General features: G+C 55.8%; 1 protein-coding gene across 6 annotated transcripts in view; it reads left to right on the forward strand.

Annotated features, from left to right (window-relative positions):
• The window catches only part of Arvcf (ARVCF delta catenin family member), a 54,888-nt gene extending 35,284 nt beyond the window's left edge, over window positions 1-19,604 (forward strand). For 2 of the 6 annotated variants that reach the window (XM_055610209.1, XM_055610210.1), the window contains 18 exons: window positions 1,138-1,368; window positions 8,932-9,090; window positions 9,265-9,791; window positions 10,726-11,225; window positions 11,869-12,052; window positions 12,546-12,663; window positions 12,945-13,116; window positions 13,666-13,683; window positions 14,515-14,586; window positions 15,769-15,896; window positions 16,141-16,291; window positions 16,552-16,750; window positions 16,853-16,964; window positions 17,061-17,148; window positions 17,354-17,407; window positions 17,652-17,737; window positions 18,283-18,402; window positions 18,812-19,604. In XM_055610209.1, the coding sequence (XP_055466184.1) occupies window positions 1,156-1,368; window positions 8,932-9,090; window positions 9,265-9,791; window positions 10,726-11,225; window positions 11,869-12,052; window positions 12,546-12,663; window positions 12,945-13,116; window positions 13,666-13,683; window positions 14,515-14,586; window positions 15,769-15,896; window positions 16,141-16,291; window positions 16,552-16,750; window positions 16,853-16,964; window positions 17,061-17,148; window positions 17,354-17,407; window positions 17,652-17,737; window positions 18,283-18,390 (2,889 nt within the window). In that variant the 5' untranslated portion in view covers window positions 1,138-1,155 and the 3' untranslated portion in view covers window positions 18,391-18,402; window positions 18,812-19,604. Of the gene's footprint in view, window positions 1-1,137; window positions 1,369-4,649; window positions 4,759-7,510; window positions 7,605-8,931; window positions 9,091-9,264; window positions 9,792-10,725; window positions 11,226-11,868; window positions 12,053-12,545; window positions 12,664-12,944; window positions 13,117-13,665; window positions 13,684-14,514; window positions 14,587-15,768; window positions 15,897-16,140; window positions 16,292-16,551; window positions 16,751-16,852; window positions 16,965-17,060; window positions 17,149-17,353; window positions 17,408-17,651; window positions 17,738-18,282; window positions 18,403-18,811 lie in introns of those variants that run through there. The other 4 variants (XM_055610215.1, XM_055610212.1, XM_055610211.1 and 1 more) reach the window with 4 other exon arrangements.
• The last annotated feature ends 120 nt before the right edge of the window (window positions 19,605-19,724 follow it).

Below are 19,724 nucleotides of genomic sequence, written 5' to 3' on the forward strand. Positions count from 1 at the left end.
CTTCCTTCTGTAAGCTCAGACACTGTCTTGGTGCAGGAGTGAGTGGTCCAGCAGTCTGCTTCAGCCGGCTGGTGTAGAACCAGCTTGGGAGGAGGTCCCAAGCAGCACTGGGCTTCAGGCCACACACTGAGAATGGCCGTGGTTGGACCCCTCCTGCTGCCAAGAACCTGGATCTGGGCTCTGCATACTTGGCCTATTTTTTTTTCTTGTCCATGAAAAACAAATACACTTGTCAGCCAGAGAATGAGTGGCAAGGAAAAATGCTGGTTTATCACCACAAACAACAAGCCCCCTCCCTCTAATTCCCCTGGGCCCTGGAGCCCTGGAGCTCTGGAGCCCTGTGGCTCAAGGAATAGTACTCAGCTGATGTGTGGGCAAACTTGAGCCTCTAAAGGCTGGGCCTCAGATGCTTGGGAACTCAGTCTGGAGCAGGCTCCTCATACACGGGCCAGGTTTAAGCAAGCGGAGTCTAAACTTGGCGTAGCTCTGCCAGGACCTCACCCAGCCATCAGAAGCAGAGAAAACCTGCCCTGGATGGAGTGGCTGTGAGTGGAGGCTGGACTCCTGGTCCACGGTCAGTATTTCTAGGAGTTCCAGGGTAGTGCACCACCCGCCTTGGTGCCCTGTGCTTGTAGTGGGACACCTCATCATGCCCTGCCTGCTGGCTGTTCTGACTTGGCCGATATACTGGCCATGTGGCTGCTGATGGGCCCTCACCTTCTGTAGGTCCCTGTGAAACAGGACTCAGGTGGTCCCGTGAGATTAGAACCAGGTGGCAGAATCAGGGGCAGCCGGAAGCCTGGAAGATAGAGAGTACTTATCACATCTGCTCTCCTTACCCTTCCCACCGGGCTCTGAGAAAGCCACGGTCCCTGGCTCAGCTGGGCTTGGCAGGAAACTGAAGAACCTGGGTCAGAGGCCCAGCCTCACAGGGAGGGAGTTGCCTGCTTCCGGCCAGCTTCAGATTAATGGCTTTTAATTTAGAATTTAATCAATGCAGCTTGCCTCCAGAGAGCTGGATGCTGTGGCCTGGGAGGGTGCCCTGCGATGTGAGTAGGGTGGCAGGGGGCCCAGGATGGCCTCATCAGATTGATGCTCTCTCTGCCCCACCCTGAGCTTCTTCTGCTTTGCCTGCAGGCGGCTGGCACCCTGGTCATGGAGGACTGCAACGTGCACTCGGCTGCCAGCATCCTGGCCTCTGTGAAGGAGCAGGAGGCCCGCTTCGAGCGGCTGACACGAGCGCTAGAGCAAGAACGGCGTCATGTTGCCCTGCAGCTGGAGCGTGCCCAGCAGCCTGGTGTGAGCAGTGGTGGCATGGTGGGCAGTGGGCAGCCTCTGCCAATGGCCTGGCAACAGCTGGTTCTGCAGGTAATAGTTGGGGGAGACAACCAAGTGGGGAAAGAGTTGAGGTCTTGGTGGATCACAGCTAGCATGCAGTGACTTGTAGGTCTGCTGGGGCGTGTGGGGAGGAAAGGATAAGGGGCTAGAAGTCCCATTTGTCTATGCCAGGCACCGTGTGAAGAAGAAGAGAACAGGACATGCCCAACCCTCATAATCTTGCCCTCTATTGAGTGAACCCTTGGGGCCCAGGTAGCTGGATTGGGTTCATTTTGGGTGGTTCTTTAAAAGTTTTGCCTAAAGAAGCAGGATCCCACCATGTACCCACACCTCAGTGACCTAGAAGCAAGTATCAGCCTTTCCACTGGCTATTACTTTCAGACTGCATGCAGGCCCCAGGTGGGAGCTCTGTTCCACAGCCAGGACCTGAGAGTACGAAAGTGGGAATGCGCAGCCAGGCATCAGAGCTTCTTGGCCCTTTCCTGCACAACCATGACCCAGAGAGGTCCCAGAAGGAAGAAATGCAGAGGTCTCAAGTCTGCTGTGACTATCAAGGCTTCCATTGTGATGGCGGCTCACCCAGCTACTAAGTGGAAGAGGAGGCCACGGCTCACTACCCAGAGCAGGTGCTTGCCCTGCTTGTCCTCTGAGCTCCCCAGGGAATGACTGGGTCCTCAGTTTCCCATGAGCAACTCCTGCACTCTTAAACTTGGCAGCAGCCCCCAGCATCTGCAATTCCAGCCCTTCCTTCTCTGGTTCTCCTGGACCTTCGTCTGAGGGAACTATGCCTAGCATGCACTTGGTAGAGACTGGAGGAAACCTGGCCCATTTTAGCCAGGGAGGGAGGGAGGCGCTGGGCATGTGGGACTTACAGACAAGCTGCCTGTGTGAGGCTCTGGACAAGTTGGGACTGGTCCCTGAGTTGCCCTTGTCTGATGGCTCACAGATAAGGGTGTCTACACCCATTTACTTCTACACACCTAAAATGCAGAGCAGTCAGAGCCAAAGATCTCCAGATTTCCAGAAATCCCCAAGCCCAGTAGGGACCGATTTTTTTTTCTCCTCTCCTCTTCTTCACCTTCCTTCTCCTTGGCCCCTATTTCTATGCCCCCTTGAGACAAAGTCTTACTAGCCTCAAACTCATAAGAGGTCTCTCTGGTTCTGCTTCATAACTTTTGGGATTAAAGGTGTGCCCCACCATATCTGGCTGGAGAGGCCCTTTTTCCACTATATGGTGCTGAGTGGTTTTGGAAAGGCAGAACAGTGAATTAGGACTGAGGGGACTGGGCCTGGAGGAGTAGGCCACATCCATGAGGAGCTTGCTGAGTCCAACTTCAGACCCTAGGTCTTCCATATAACACTGATTATGTGGGTATCTAGCACACAGAGGACCCTAGCAGGTAAAATCAAATGCAAGCAGATAGTGAGTTCTGTACTACTAACCTTCCCTAAGGGAGAAAAACAGCTCAGCTGCTGCACACACTGGGTCAGTGACAGCCACTGACCCCGAGACTGTTCCTCAGGCGCCCAGGCACCCAGCACGGCCCTCCCAAGGATAGAACGGGCTCTGTTCTCCATCTGGTTGACAAGCAGTATGGGAGGACAAGAGGACACCCTCAGGGTCAGTGCCCTGGAAGGAAGATGTTCCCACAGTTTGGAGCTGCCGACCTCAGGCCATGTCTTCCTTTCCACCATCCCATCCCACTCTTGGCCTTCCTGGCTCTAGCCAGGTCTGACGGGCTTATGGGGACATGAGGAGGCTTGGGCTGGCCAGGCCTCAAACTTGACTCTTTGTGTATTAATCTCAACAAGAGGTGACCCCAGGAACTACCTCTGAGGCGCAGGCTCAGCACTGGTGGTTGAGATCTTGGGGTAGTGGCAAGGCAGGTAGCCAGACCCTGCAGCCTGGGAGTCAGGGCCAAGGGTTTCTGCAGCCTGGTTCCCTGGGACTGGTCCACGGCTCTGGCTGCCTCTCCTTCATCTTCTAACAGGATGAAGACACTCAGCAGGAATAGAGCTGACTCTCATCTTGAAACAGGGGGGAGCATACCACTGTGACAGGGTCAGCCGGGTTATTGGACTTGCCTCAGGCTAAGCCAATGGTTGTGCACTAGCAGTTGGAAAATGTACAGAAGACAGAAACAGCTTCAACTTAAGATCTGGGCTTCATTCCCTCAAAATAGTGTGTTCTATTTATTGGCCAGGGTGGTTATGAAGGGAGGATGAAGAAGGTCAGAAGTCAGAGCATTCTGGTGTGACTAGGGAAACTGAGGCCAGTGGGCACCTAGCATTCTTGAGCATGCTAACAGTGCAGCCTCTGCTTGGTGGCATATCATGGAGGCAAGGTTTGACTTTTCAGATTGGGGTGGGGAGAAACAGACAGGAGGCAGGGTGCCAAGCTTGGGTCCCCTTCCTTGGGGTACCACCACTGAGCTTCCCTAGTGCAGGCCTCAGCTCTACAGTTTCAAACCCCATTTTCTTATATGTGATGAAGGAGTCAACTAGCATGTGTCTCCCCTTCCTGTACTTGTTTTCCTCCAGCAGTCAAACTTCCCAGGTGTGGCTGCTGGAAGGCTTAGGGTGGAGTAAGATAAGTCTGCTGGCTCAGGTCACCACAGCCCATCTGTCATTTCCCAGTAGATTCAATGCAGAGAGGACAGGGTTTAAAGCCAGGTCTGTTTTCAGGGCTTCTGACAAGAGCCCCAATCCAGAGACTTTCTTGCCCAGGACAACTCCAGACTTGGCCTTTTGACCCACTGTTTGATACACCTTAAGGGCCTTCAATGTAAGAGGACCTGCGTCATGACATAAGCTGCGTGTCCTGTGGGGCTGCGCACTAAAGTTCCTACTAAGCTCTATGGTGACCTTTACTTGGAGGCCATGTAGAGTGAGTATGGGAGACCTTGCAGCTTGACCATACCAGAACTATTACTTAAGAGGGAAGTGATTCACGGTCAGGACAAGTAGCTTGTGCCACCATGGTACCCTTGGCCCCCCGATCTACTCTGTGGGATCTCAGTTTACACAACTACAGAGGTAGGTAGGCGTATACACATTCACTGGAGGGTAGCTTGAGACTTCGGGAGAAAGACTTTGTCAGAGTCTCTTGGTGTGTAGGTAGGGTTGGGGTGCCGACCCTAGGACATGATGTTTAGGCAAGACTTGCGGTTGGCAACCCGGCAGGCCTAGCTGCAGAGTCCCGCCCTGGCCTGTGGGGGCGGAGCCTCGCCCGCCCTGCCTGGGTGCGCCCCGCCCGATTGGCTGCTGGTCTTGGCCGCTGCCAGGTCCGCCTTCACAGGAGGGAGGGAGTCAGTAGAGCTGGAGCGCTGGGGCGCCCGCGGAGCGGAGCGCGGTCCGGCTGCCGCCCCCGCTGGCTTGCAGCCTCCCAGCCTCTGTCCAATGCCGGCCGAACTCAGACAGGTTGGAAAGAACTCGGTCCCCGCGAGCTGGGGGGCGGGGGCGGTGCCCTGAGGCCCTGGCCTACTCAGGAAGACCCGCTTTTGTTTCTGAGAGCCGCTGGTCCTAGGTAGCTATTGTCTGCTCTCCAGCCGGCTGCGCTGACCCCGGGGCGGGAGCGGTGGCGGGAGTGAGCCTGCTGCCCCGCGCGGGGTGGGTGTGTGCGAGCACCGTGCGCAGCGGTACCTCTGGGACTGGAGCCCCACGTTGGGGTGCAAGCCGAGCGACCCTGCACTCGAATTGAGCGTGACCCAGGAAGGGTGCACCTCTCCGGCCGTGGGACAGGTGTCGGGGTGGGGGTGGAAGGTGGCGGCGGGGTCCAGGGCCTTCCCAGTGGTCCCTCTTCCAGCAGAGCGAGGCCCGATTGCCGGAGGAAACTGGCCTAGGCCTCTTGCTCTCTGGGGGCTTTCCCGGCTCCCCTCCATTCCCCTTCTGCTCGATTCCGACTGCACTCTGGGGACCGGTGGAGCAGCTTCTGTAGATTTAATGGAAACCCTCTCTGCCGCGGCATTGCACGTGAGGGGAGGGTAAGGGAGGAGCAGAGCCCGGTACTGCCCACATGTGGTGGCGGGAGGGGTCTGCCGGCAGCCTGGCTGTTTGAGGGCTGGTATTGGTGAGGGGCAGGTGTGTTCAGAGGGAGTGGGGTTCGTTAGTAGACAGGGAAAGTGAGGCTGTGAGCAGCAGGGACTTCCTAAAAGACGCCTGGTGGTAGGAGGGAGGTTTGTCACACGCCTGATGTGGTCCATAGCTTCTGGACGCTGACTGCCCATTCAGCCGTCAGCCTGTGGTTAGTGTGAGTGGGGACCAGGCTTAAGAGAAGCTGGGAATGCTGAAGCTTGGTCCTCTTCCCCAGTTTGTTCAGCCCACCACATGTCCCTTGGCCTTTTAGCCACTGTCTGGGGCCACACCCTGGCAGGCTTACTGCTCCTGTGGGCTGTGGAAGGGTTATGCAGAGAATGGGCATAAAGAGGGTAGTGTTTTGTGGGGACTAAGGGCCTGCCTGGGAGAGAGATGTCAACCTAACTTGTCCTACCCTCTGCCTAGGAGGGCCATGCTGGAGTTCAGAACTGCATCCAGCAGTAGCCACCTTGTGCCCTCTTGGAACCTGGCCGCCAGAGGTGTAGGCTCTGGGTATGCATCTCACCTCACTTTGTGGTTGATGTATGCCAGCAGGAACTGCACAGGGCAGTGCACAAAGACCTGTGGTTTGTTTTGCATGATACAGGCTGTAGATGCTCGTCCATAAGGTGCACAAGCTGTTGTATTCTGACACATTTTGGTTTTTTCTCCGTAGTCTTGGCATTGGACATATAGGTGAGATGGGTTCTGTGTCCTTCCCTTCTCTGCATGAGGAAGCTGAGCCCCTATGGGTTTGTGTTCATCACTATGCCTGTGGGCCCCCTCTTGGGAGCAGGCTGACTGGGTAGGTCCTAGCAAATCCCAGGCCTGTGCAGCAACTCCTCTCCTATCCGGACCTAGTAGCTTTGAAGTTTGGAGGGTGGATATGGCCCCTTCTGGAGGAGAAAGGATGAGGCTGGAGCCAAGAAGGGAGTGACAATATATTGGCACACAGGATGTTGCACAGGACTTGACATATTCAGATGTGCCTGTGTCTGATACAGAGTGGAACAGCCCAGAACCAGTGGTCAGGCCATAGGCTAGAAGTGTGGGGAATGGACAGGCTGGTGGGTAGGTTGTAATGCACGGAGACACCCCACCAGCTCTCACTGTTGCATGTTGATTGCTGGTTGTCAGACTGAGTCCCAGGATGGCCTTGAGCTTCTTACTATCAAAGGCCTCAGTTTTCCCATCAGTGCGACCACTGAAAACCCAATAGTGGGTGGGTGACTGGGTGTCAATGGCCCCTTCTCTGCATGTTGGAAGCACATGTAAAGAGGCCAGTGCCAATAAAAGTTCAGGCAGGTGTATGGAAGATGGGGTACACTTGAGAACAGGGGACATAATGCACTTGGGAACTGTCAGAGTCCATAAATCAATGCACTTGTGCCTGTGTTTCTGACTGGGGCCTCATGTATGTGCACATGCTCCTGTTGGAGGGGTTAGAGACATGTCTCCCTGTCTGTGTGTGACTTTCCCAGGAACATGACTGACTTACACTCCTGCCTGTGGGTGAGGTCATTGACTGCTTTTAGCTTCCTGAGGTCATTTGCTAGCAAATGATTCTCGGAGCTCAGGATCCCTCAGCCCATTCATTAGTGCTTCGTGGGTGACTACTGCAGGTTGCTGAAGATCCTGGTCACCCGGATCACACACAGCGTCTGTGTGCCATATCTTCAGCACAGCCCAGGGTCTGGGATTCAGTGTCCTCCAGCCTTCTGTGCTTTACCACCTAGGTAGGGAGTAGGGCAGGGTTCTTCTCTGAATGTTTAATGTATGCAGATGCATGCAGATCTACAAAGGGGCCCTGTCCCATGGCAGAATGTCCGGAGCCTTGTTCCCTCAGCCTTGCTCCTCCCCTCCTCCGTATCTAGGAATGCAGCTCCTAGATCCCTCCCACCCCCACCCAAAGCCCCTTTGACTAGCTCCAGAGAGTCCAGGGCAGCTGATTGCTAGGGCTTGACACTCAGTCACCAGATAGAGCTGGAACAGCGCAGGCCTCCGCTCGGTCAGTGTCCTTGGAGAAGTGCCCAGGTCACCCAGTCTGGCATCTTTCCAGTTGTCCCCACATTGGGCCTCATCTATTTCTCTTTCCCAGGGAACAGGGTCTCCTCTTCCTGGCCAGGTCCCAGCAGACGGTCCATCTCATCCGTAGGCTGGGAAAGGGGCAGCTAAAGCCCTGTCCTGGAGAGGTGAGACACAGCTCAGAGGTTTCCTTGTTAGACAAACTCCTGAGATCCCTTTGCCAGTACTTGAACAGTCTTGGGCAAACCTCCTCTCTGCCCGGGTCTTGGGTCTCTCCTTTGTGAAGTCACCTCTTAAATCTCCAAAGCCCTGCCCCTGAGGGAGGGAGAGGTATGTTCTGTGCCTCCCCTCTCCTGTGTTGCCAGAGCCTAGGAGATGTCCTCTCTTGCTAATAATACACGTGCACACACTATCTCCATCAAGGGCCAGGTGCTTCCCCAGTTCAGGAGCCAGCCTGAGAAGGCCTTACTGTCCTAGTGATCTCTGCAGGAAGGCCTGTCGAGAGGACAGCCTGGCCCCCTACTTATTAGCACAGCACCCAGGCCAGGGAAGAATACTAAGGCCCCAGAGCTGGGGAGATGCAACATGAACTGCTAGGCCTCCGTGGGCTTTGGGTAGGGAAGCACGGCCTTCTGCTGACCTAGTCATGGTTACAAAGGAACGTGTCCCTCCAACCTACCCACTGTAGCTTGAGTTCCAACCCCTGTCCAGGCCAAATGCCAGCCCTGTGATACTGACAGGGTGAGGCCCTGGGCCTCTGTGCTGCTCTGTACAGTAGGGATTGGCCTGTCTTTTGGGAGTTGGTTTCCATACTGGCTAGTCTGACTAATACACAAGTGGGCCTCATTTCATAGCTGTCTTGCTCGGAAGTCCCCCATCGTGCCTCTCTGCGGGGTAGTAGCAAGATGGCTGCAAGTAGGAATCCATATATCTAGTGTCTGATACGATGCACAGTCTCCGCGTCCCAAGAGCCTCTGGGCCAAAAGGAGCAAGGATATCTTGGCACTGTGGGTGCCTGTGTGCTCTCGGAGGTGGATATCTCAGACCTGTAGGACTCTGGCTGATCTCAGTACAGGATTGCATGAACTGTGCTAAAACTGACTCCAAGACATGGCCATTCAGAGTGTATGGATTGGGATGGGGAGGAAGATCAGCTTGAGGAAGCAGGTGATGTCAGAAGAACATCTTGTAGGAGCAGCTCAGGAGAGGTCACCTTGCATCCAGGAGAATTGAGGCCACCCTGGCTTAGGGCACTGTCCAGCTCTCTAGAGCCAACAAGCCCACATACCACTTTCTTATCCATCAGGTCACCAAGAAAGTCAAGGCCATGACCACAAGGACAGTATGCTGGGTGCCTTCGGGTCCAGATGGACCTGCCGTGTCGCACCTCAGCCCCAGGTGGAGGAGGTGATAACCCCTGGTGTGGTCAGCAGGAATCCAAGGCAGAGTCAGCTGTGTGTGGATCCTTGACCTCTGACACCCTTCTCTCTCTAGGAGCAGAGCCCGGGTAGCCAGGCATCGCTGGCCACGATGCCAGAGGCACCTGAGGTGCTGGAGGAGACGGTGACAGTGGAGGAAGACCCTGGCACACCCACCTCTCATGTGTCCATTGTCACATCAGAAGATGGTACAACCCGGCGCACTGAGACTAAGGTAAGGCTTGACCTAGGCAGGAAAAGAGCAGGTTAGGTACACAGCCATCCCTCTAGAACAGACACGTGAGCTGGCAACTGGGAACCCCTTGTGTGAACAAGAACTGAGGCCACCCTGACACTGCCCAGGTCTCATAGAGCCACCAAGCCCATATGCTACCTTCTCGTTTATCAGGTTACCAAGACGGTCAAGACCGTGACCACAAGGACAGTACGCCAGGTGCCGCTGGGCCCAGATGGACTCCCCCTGCTGGACGGTGGCCCCCCACTTGGCTCTTTTGCCGATGGGCCCCTGGACCGGCATTTCCTGCTGCGTGGTGGTGGCCCAGCAGCCACACTCTCCCGAGCCTACCTCAGCAGCGGAGGTGGCTTTCCTGATGGCCCTGAGCCCCGTGATATTCCAAGCTATGGCAGCCTGTCCCGAGGGTTTGGGGTACGGCCCCCACGTACTGGCCTCCTGGGCCCAGGACCTGGTGATGGCTGTTTCACACTGCCTAGCCGCCGAGAAGCCTTCCCCATGGGCTCTGAGTCTGGACCACCGAGTGGCCGCTCCCTGCCTGAGCACTTCCAAGCTGAACCATATGGCCTGGAGGATGATACTCGGAGCCTGGCTGCCGACGACGAGGGAGGCCCTGACCTGGAGCCCGACTATAGCACAGCAGCACGGAGGAGACCTGAGTATGGGCAGAGCCTCCGTGCCAGGTGAGCTCCTGTTGCTTGTTCCTGTTGTTGTTCCTCTTCTGGGAATTCCATCTTTCATTCCCCAGTTACAGAGTATCCCACAGGTCATGAGGCTACATTTCAGTTTGAATTGGTTTCATCTCTTCTCGAGGACAACAGCCCTGGGATGGTAGGCGTGAACCTGTGACACAGCCTGAAGCTGGCTGTGCTCTAATAACCAGCAAGCTGGCCATGAAGGCCCAGGCATCGGATGCTTAAGATGTGACCCTGCTTAAAGGCCTCTGAAGTGTCTGTGCCTAGTCTTCACCGTACACCCTCACTGGAACCTAGAGGTCCGGGTCATTGTCATGGTGGCCCTTGATCCTGCCCTTTATGCTGTTCCCATTTATAGCTGTAACATGAAAACATGACCACAGCCCGAATCTAGAGTTTGTTATGTGACTCTGGGCAAATGACCTGACCTTCCTAGCCTGGATCCCTTCCCTGGGAAGTGAGTTTGAGAGTTCATAGGGCAATTGAGAGCCAAAGAAAGACATGTCCTTGTCAGGTGGTCTGAATGAATGGAGTGGCCATGTACAGGGAGGATATTTGACCCTATATGCTGGTACAGTTAGCTGATATTACAAAGAGGAGATGGGATTCCTGCCCTCTGTCACTGACAGATGCACATCAAAGCATATTAAGTCATGATTAAGTAAAACTGTTAAAAGAGCAAACTTCCAGACATTGGAAGGATGCTAGGTTTTACTCTTAACACTGACCTTGCAACAGCACTGACCTTGCAACAGCACTGGCTGGGCCCGGGAGGAACACTTGGTGTCTACACTGTTTGGGGCTGAGATACAGGATGCCATTAGTTCCCGCCGACAGGGAATTCCCAGACCCTTGGACAGAGTGTGGGGGCAGGGCTGGCTGCTACGGTGAAGGTGTTGACAGGATCTGCTCATCCACACAGGGCCTTTGAGGACACAGCAGATGATGCCGGGGAGCTGATGGATGAGCGGCCTCCATTCCCAGCAGCAACAGCCCCTCTGGCCCAGCCTGAGAGAGGCAGCCTGGGCAGCTTGGACCGAGTAGTGCGACGTTCGCCTTCATTGGATAGCACCCGAAAGGAGCCACGCTGGCGGGATCCCGAGCTGCCAGAGGTGCTAGCCATGCTGCGGCACCCAGTGGACCCCGTGAAGGCCAATGCGGCGGCCTACCTGCAGCACCTCTGCTTTGAGAACGAGGGCATCAAGCGGCGAGTGCGGCAGCTGCGTGGGCTGCCCCTGCTCGTGGCGTTATTAGATCACCCTCGGGCTGAGGTGCGGCGCCGGGCCTGTGGGGCACTGCGCAACCTCTCCTACGGCCGAGATGCCGACAACAAGGCTGCCATCCGAGACTGTGGGGGTGTGCCAGCCCTGGTGCGCCTGCTGCGGGCTGCCCGTGACAATGAGGTCCGTGAGCTGGTCACTGGTGAGTGGGCCTTGGCCATGGCTGACATGAGCGTGGCTCAGCCCGAAAGTGGGAAAGCAGGAGTAAAGCGGGCCCAGGTGCTGGGATGGGTCCCCAACTCTCTCAGCCATGGGGTTGCTGGCACCAGACCTTACCTCCCTGGTTCCTAACCTGTGCAAGTGCAAGAGTAGGGCTTGTGCCTTGTAGAGCTTAGGAGTCTTAGGACCATCTCTCTATGGTCCTGCGGTCTCGGGAGCATTTGCCAGTTCACCCATTCATGTAGCAGGGAAGGATGGGTCACTGGTTATGCCTCTCAAAAAAACTTCTTTCTTTTCCTTGTTAGCTGAAAGCCACCACTAAGTGCTGCCAATACATCTTGCTCTATCAGGCCCCAGAAACTCTTATAGTTTTCACTGCCCCTAACTTCTTATGTGAACTGGGTGTCAACTCAGTGGGAGTGCTTGACTAACGTGCAAAGGCCCTAGGTACCATCCGTAGGACGACAACAACAACAAAACCCCTAAAACCTAGTAACAGCCATGCTAGCTTCATGTAGCGACTACAGGACAAGGAGGAAAATCAGAAGCAGATCTTGAGTATCATCCCCGGGGAGGCCACGGCAGTATGGCCATGGTCAACAGTATTGACTAGTGGCACATTACAGGCACACTCTGGAACCTGTCATCCTACGAGCCCCTGAAGATGGTCATCATTGACCACGGCTTACAGACACTGACCCATGAGGTCATCGTGCCCCACTCAGGCTGGGAGCGAGAGCCTAATGAAGACTCGAAGCCCCGGGATGCCGAGTGGACAACGGTCTTCAAGAACACATCAGGCTGCCTGAGGTGTGGGCTGGGGTGGGGCAGAGGCTGGATCTGCAGGGTGGCAGGAGCTGCCATGTTCATATCCCAGCTCATCCAGATCTTAGGAGCTCCTGAGCCACATCCTAAGTCTGGGATTTTCATTGGAGCTTTCCTCACACCCACAGATGCAATGCTAAGCCCCTGGGGTCCTGCCTGTCCATCAGTTCTATACCCTCATGACCCTACAGGGTCCTGATGTTGGGATCTGCTGTTGGGACGAAGGGCAGAACTTCCTGCAGATCATGGGTTCTGGCCTCTTGGGACTCCTCTCTATCCTATTCCAGTTCAGCTGGGAGCTGGGGCTTCCTCCACCACAGATACAAGGCTGAAGCCCATTGCCTGGGGTAGTCAGATCACCCTGCTTGCCGTGATCCAGCAAGGCATTGTGCAGATGAAAGCCGCTGAGGCCTACTGGGCTGGGGAGTTAGAGGGGCAAGAACAGGGGTCACTGGTGGTCCTGCTCCCTTCCACCCAGGAATGTGAGCTCAGATGGTGCCGAGGCCCGGCGGCGACTCCGTGAGTGCGAAGGGTTGGTGGATGCGCTCCTACACGCCCTGCAGTCAGCTGTGGGAAGGAAGGACACAGACAATAAGGTGGGTGGGGCAAAAGGGGACCAGCTCACAGCCCTCCCTCCAAGTTCTCAGAGCCAAATGGTCACAGGAGTGGGGGCCCAGGGGCTGGGAGCTCCCCAGAATGGCACAGACCAGAGCAGATAGTAACGACCCAGAGCAAGGGTCCCTCCCTGCAGTTCCTCCTGCCTTGGGTTGACCGTGCCATTAGTGTTCACTGGCCATGGCCTCACACATACAGTCTGAGAAGATTGGCAGCCCCCTTTGTCTGTGCTCCTGCCCAACCAGGCTGCCTCTTCCCACAGTCAGTAGAGAACTGCGTGTGCATCATGCGGAACCTGTCCTACCACGTGCACAAGGAGGTGCCAGGGGCTGACAGGTACCAGGAGGCCGAGCCTGGGATCCCGGGCAGTGCTACAGCCTCCCAGCGTCGGAGGAAGGATGACGCCAGCTGCTTTGGTGGCAAGAAAGCCAAAGGTGGGTGGGTGAGGCTGGGATGTGTCTCCTTCCCAGAGCTCAGGGCTTTCCCTGTCCATGGTAGGCTATTCTGGATGCTAGAAGACATGTAGTCTGCCCCCACGGGCGTGCAGCAACTGGAAAGGTGCAGGTGCAAGGCCCGGCCTTAATCCTTTCCTGTGGGCTGTGGGGTGCTCTCCACCTTTGTCCCACTACTCTGGGGAAGGATTCTGAGGGCCCGCAAATGACACCACCTGGCTATTCGCAGAGCACCTGCAAAGCACACCTCTTTCCTTCACTTGGCCAGGCACCCTCAGCACTTGCAGGGTACAGGTTTCAGATTCCTATGTCCTCCAACAGTGGCAGTGGGACAGAAGCACTTCATTCACCTGCCTGACCACAGGTCTTCCCTGGGCCTTATGGGTACTGAGCCCCCAGGGTTCCTGGAACAAGGTCGCACAGTCTGCTTGCTTGGCCTGCTTGGCCTGGGATGGGTGGGAGTATGAGTCATGGGAGGGTACTGCTGCTCAGGCTCATCTCCTCTTTCCTGTGCTTCCTCCGGCCGCCCAGAGGAGTGGTTCCATCAAGGTGAGTCCCTCTTCTACTGTCCAGGTCTGGCAAGCGCAGTGAGCAACAGACTGACACTCATGTTACCTAGACTCAGGCAGTTATTTCCATGACAACTCTAGGGCAGCTGGGATGCCTTCCAGCCTTCAGGCCCTGCCCCACCCCCAGTCTACTGAAAGGGCAGCCATCTCCATGACAACTGCATAGACATGGCAGAGGCTGGAATGCTGGCCCTGGGCTGGTAAGGAGGCCCAGGGCCTGCTGCTTACAAAATAAGAACAAGCTACCAAGCCAGCGCTGGGACAGAGCACAAAGTGGCCAGGGCCCAGGGAGTGGCTGGCTCCAGGGCACCATCTGCCCACTCTGATGAAGTGGTTGATGTGTGGCACAGCAGTACTCCGAGGGTAAGCAGGGCAGGGGCATCAGGTCATCTGCAATGACTGGCTACCTGCTAGAGGACCTAGCAGAAAGCTACTCTAGGGGCTCAACCTGTATATGGCCATCCTTCTGTACAGTGAAGATTGGCCTGTGGCTGGCCCCCAGCTGGGAGAAATTTTCCTCCGGGTGGAACTTTAAGGCCTAGCCTTGTGCTATGGTCCAGCTGTTTCATCACTGTCTGTGATGAGAGGTGAGGCCTATGTACTCAGGACATGGGTAGGCTGTTCCTAAGCTCCACTGTCACTATTGTCCTGGGCCAGCCTTCCTCCTTACCGTGAGAACAGTACATCTCTGCCAGGGTAACTTAGTTCTCATTCCCCTTTGGGCTCTGAGCAGGAGAGGGCTGTGCCTAACTCCTGGCACACACTTGTCCCTCATGGATTCTCCTCAATGCCTACCACCCTTCTGTTCCAGGGAAGAAGGATGGAGAGATGGACCGGAACTTTGACACACTGGACCTTCCTAAACGAACTGAGGCTGCCAAAGGTGAATGGGCAAAGAGGAGGAGCTGGGAAGCCTGGCTCTGTGCTGGCTAGGGGTCAAAGCTTTGTGCTAGGAAGGTGTGGGGTTGAAGGGTCAGATACGCAAACAGATGCAACCCTCAGAGTGGGGTTTCCTAGAGAATGGTCCAGGCGTGGCACCTTCTGAGGGTTCAGTTCAGTGTGCACAGGTTGTTTCAGATAAACTTTTTCATAGTCATCAGCAAGTGAGAGGTGCATGGGTTGGAGGGATACTAACAGTGACTAAGCTGTGTTACTTCAAAGGGTGTGACCCAGGGGCCACAGCGTGAGAATGGACTTCGGGAGTCCAGGGTGGCTCACCCCTGCTGTCTGTTATGTATGCTGGATTTCCAGGCTGCACTGATACTGTTGCAGTGAATGCAGTGAATGCAGTGGGGACTGGCCTCAGAGACAGACTGCCCTGGTGGGGCCCAGCCAAGCCCAGGATAACAGAACCCAGATGCCCCTAACTGGGATGGAAGGGCCCAGACACAGTAGTCAGCCAGTGTAGATGCCCTGAGAGGATACTGTCTAGAGAACTTGGGGAGAAGGAGACCCAGGAGTAGAGGGAGACTGGCCATGAGGGTAAGGGGAGAGTGATGAAATGTGGGGTGTGGAGTAGTGTCCTGAGCTACACAGAAACTCGGGCTCTAACACATGCTGACTGGAAGGCACCTTAGCTCTTGTGCTTGAGGCCTCCTGCTGGGTACCATCCTTGCTGCTAGGCTGGGTCTCAGTCACTGGGGAGCCTGGAATAGTTGCCTGTTGCTAGACGTGGGGCCTCACCTATGCAGTCTGCTGCTTACTGGTGAAGCTGGTCCCTGCTGTCAGGGAGGGTAGGGGATCCTTGTTTTTAGGGTGCTGCCTGGTCACATCCAGGGAAGGTGAGTTCTGTTGCTACAGTACCCTAATGTCCATGTCCCACTCCCTACCTCCTCCAGGTGAGCCCAGTCCCATTTCTTTGCAAGCAGGGTTAAGGCCTGCTCTGCCTGCTTTGTCTCCTGGCTGACCATTGGTTTGTCCCTGTCTGAATGGGGACATTAATTGATGCTAAACATGACTGTTCAGTATCCATCCCAGGCAGCTCACCCTAGCTGAACAGTGAGTAAGAAGGGGCTGGAGGTGAGGAGAGGCGTTTCACTCTCGGCTGCCACTGCCCTGTATCTAGGCTTTGAGCTGCTGTACCAGCCCGAGGTGGTACGTCTCTACCTCTCGCTCCTTACGGAGAGCCGGAACTTCAACACCCTGGAAGCTGCAGCTGGTGCCCTCCAAAACCTCAGCGCTGGCAACTGGACGGTGAGGAGTCAGGTTGGCAGGGAGGGCGAGACCCAGACAGAGGGAATTCCAGACACCCCACTGGTTCTGCCTCAAGCCCTTGCCTCCTTCTGGGCCAGTGGGAGAAGAGGGGACACAGCACCCCCTCAGGATCAGGAGGCTGTGAACACTGCCCTGGCCAGTGTGGCTGCTGTGGAGCTGTTGGTGTAGGTGTTGTGCAAGGCCACTCCCCTCTGAGCAGTCACCTCCGGTGCTACCCTCACAGTGGGCCACATACATCCGTGCCACAGTGCGCAAGGAACGTGGGCTGCCGGTGCTGGTGGAACTGCTTCAGTCTGAGACCGACAAGGTGGTTCGTGCTGTCGCCATCGCGCTGCGCAACCTTTCACTAGACCAGCGTAACAAAGACCTCATTGGTGAGGATGCTGTTGTCATAAGTGGGGCAGGTGTTGGGGACAGAATGCTGGAGGATGGAATGCAGGGAACCAGATTCCTCCCACATGCTTGGGCTGGTCCTGTGCTGAGCTGTAGGAGCTTAGGTCTTCCTCCCCTGGTCCCGAGGCTCAGCCTGCTAGTAGAGGTTATGGCTGTCCTGGTGATACCTTCTGTCTGGATGCTGCTCCTTCCCACAGGGGTAGGGCGGAGATGTGCCCTAACATCTGACCCTGCCTCTTAGGGAGCTATGCCATGACGGAGCTGGTTCGGAATGTCCGCAATGCACAGGCTCCTGCCCACCCTAGTGCCCTCCTGGAGGAGGATACGGTGGTAGCTGTGCTCAACACCATCCATGAGATTGTGTCTGACAGTTTGGACAATGCTCGCTCCCTCCTACAGGCCCGAGGTGTGCCTGCGCTGGTGGCACTGGTGGCCTCCAGGTGCGTGAGGGCACGGCCTGCTGAGGGCTGGGTGGGTTTGGGGGTGGAGGGAGACTGGGAAGCAGTAGGTCACTGACCCCAACCCTGGCTCCACCGCTGCAGCCAGTCAGTGCGGGAGGCCAAGGCAGCGTCGCACGTGCTGCAGACTGTGTGGAGCTACAAGGAGCTGCGTGGAGCCCTGCAGAGGGATGGCTGGACCAAGGCGCGGTTCCAGGTGCAGCTGCCCGCCTTCGCTCTCACTTTGCCAAGTCTGTCCCCAAGCAGAAGTGTCTTCTGCCTTACGTCTTATTTGTGTTTTTTGCCTCTTTAGTCTGCTAACACTGCCAAAGGACCCAAAGGAACACCAAGTTCTGGGGGCTTTGATGACAGCACACTGCCACTGGTAGACAAGAACCTTGGTGAGCACAAGCTGGGGAGAGGGCCATGACACTTATCCCTGAGGCTTAAGAGTAGCTCCTACCTGCTAATGCACAAGGTAGGTGGGGTCAGGGAGACAGGACAGACTCCTGACACAGGACGCTGAGCACTGTCCTAGGCGAGCCTGTCCGCTTTGCCCTCCCAGCGCCTGCTAACTGCTCACAGAAACCCGCTTGTGCCTTGCAGATGGGGAGAAGCCGGCCACCCGAGATGTGATCCCCATGGATACACTTGGGCCTGGTGAGTGCAGGAAAGACGACTGCAGGGGGACACCTGGTTTCATGGAGTGATCCTGGCTGGTGCTGGGGAGGCCTTGCTATGATAAAATGTCAGTTGGAGAAAAAGATAGGTAGTTTGGGGTCAGGGCTGGTTGGAGCTGTCACTGGGCCCAGAAGTCCCTGTCCCAGGGTTTTCTGTATCTGGGCTGAAGATCACCTTTCCCCATGCTGACTTCCCTCATTCCCTCCTTGGTTCCACCCTACAGATGGGTATGCCACAGTTGACCGGAGGGAACGGAGGACACTGGGCAGTGACTCCACAGGGGAGGCCTCTGAGAAGGAGCTGTTGAAAGTGAGTGAAAATTACCAAGTACCCAGGAAGGCTTCATGTCTTGGGCTTGTCAAGAGAACAGCTAGGCAGTGCTGAGTTTGATCAGGGCTCAGGGACATGGCTGGAGTGGCACTCACGTGCATGGCCCAGGAAGTAGCCCATGGTGCTGAGGGGTCAAGTGTGCAAAGGAGTGGACAGGAGCAGCTCTGCACAGCCACAGGCTGCATAGGACCAGAGAGTCTGAGCAAATGGATTTGTACCCTTCTTTTATATGTGTGTGTGTGCAAGGTGTCCACTGTGGTCCCCTGGAAAGGCCAGTACCTGCTGTCTACTCTGTGCCAGTATCCTGGCTTCATATACCAGCCTCTGGGTATATCCATGAAACATTCCATACTAGTGTGAGCCATAGCAGTTCCAGAGCTTGATTTCCCTGTACTGCCTTGGCAGGCCCTCATTTTATCCCTTTCTTGTCCATATCGACCAGCCTTAGCCCCCCTTAGCTGCAGTTAACCTGCTTTTTTTTTTCTGCTTCTAACTCCTGTCTGCCCACCCATCATGCACTGCAGCCCGACCCTGGCAGGAAGGCCCCTCCATCTGGGCCCAGCAGGCCCTCGGTCAGGCTTGTGGACGCCGTGGGGGACGCTAAACCTCAGCCAGTTGACTCCTGGGTCTAGCTTGCATGCCTGGTACGTTCCTTCATCTGGTTGGTTTGCCCACCCTTGGACTGGGGCTTCTTGTTCATCTCTGCTTGCTGCATGCTGGGCTCCCTGTGTGATCCCTGGCAGGACCCAGGCAACAGGAGGGTCCTCCCAGAGCTCACAGCCCTGTTCCAGCCTCCGGAGATCAGGGTCCTGACAGGCCCCCTACTCCCTCAAATACCTGCAGCACATAGCTTTGTGAGGACCAGCAAGAAAGGTCTAGTCCTGGTGTCAAGGCTCTTGGCATGGCCCATCCTTTGTTCCACAGCCACTGCTTCTATGTGTCCCCTGGAGTCAGCTGCCCTGTGTGGAGGCTCAAAGTCATCCTGCTACATTTTGCTGGCTCTGTGGCCTGTCTGGGCTCCTAGCTAAAGCATGTCTTTGTCTCTCTTTGCAGTGCCCTGGCTCAGCTGTCTGTTCTTAGGGATCACATCGAAGTAGCTGGGAGAGGGCCGTCTTGAGCAGACCCAGTCACGGAGCCAGGAGCCCTTTTGTGGCGGGCTGGGCTTGGCCGAGCCTCCTGTCCCAAGCCAGGGCCCGACTTTATGGATATCCCTCTTGTCCTACCTTACTCTCTTCTCCACTCTCCTGATCTAACTCTCCAGGCCTGAGTTAACTGTTTACTGACATGGTGCTGTGTGGTGGTCGAGGTGGAGGGCAAGGTCCCCATGCACAGTGTCACAGAGGAGCAAATACAAGCCTGGAGTGGAGGTCCTGGAGCAGGCAATGGGACAAGTAAGGGGCTGTGGAAGAGAATTTGAGCTCCCAAGGGTGGCTGGAGTACTACCTTGCATGCAGGCTGACCACAATGAGGGCTGCTACAGGGATCCAGGCAGGGAGGTTTAGGAGGCAGCCAGCTGAGGGGCAAGCTGTGCTTGTCCCCAGCACCCTGTCCTTGGATTTCTGGGACACCTTCCCTCTGCAGCATACTCCTCCTAAGCTGCCTGTGGCCGGGACTACCCTGACTGTTGCATCTGCCTAGAACCTCAAGTAACCTCGGGGCCTGACTGCCCGCAGCAGCGGGGAACTGCTGTTCAGTGCCTGCTGTTTGTGACTTTAAAATGAAGAAAACTGAAAACAAAACAAAACAAAACAAAAAACCATTAAAAAATGAAACCAAAATAAGACTGTATCCATAAACATTGAAAATTTTTTAAGAAAATTTAAAGATTAAAAAAGCAGCAAAGGAACTGCCTGTGTTCTGACTCACCAGAAGAGGTTGACCCGCTGAGTTACCCAGACCACTGCTGCCACCTGGCGGCAACACTGTTCCCTCAAGTCCCCTTGTGGTGATAGGGAGGAGGGAGGGA

Source organism: Psammomys obesus, unplaced genomic scaffold (genome assembly GCF_907164565.1).
Source record: "Psammomys obesus unplaced genomic scaffold, mPsaObe1.curated_primary_1811, whole genome shotgun sequence".
Classification (NCBI taxonomy): Eukaryota; Metazoa; Chordata; class Mammalia; order Rodentia; family Muridae; genus Psammomys; species Psammomys obesus.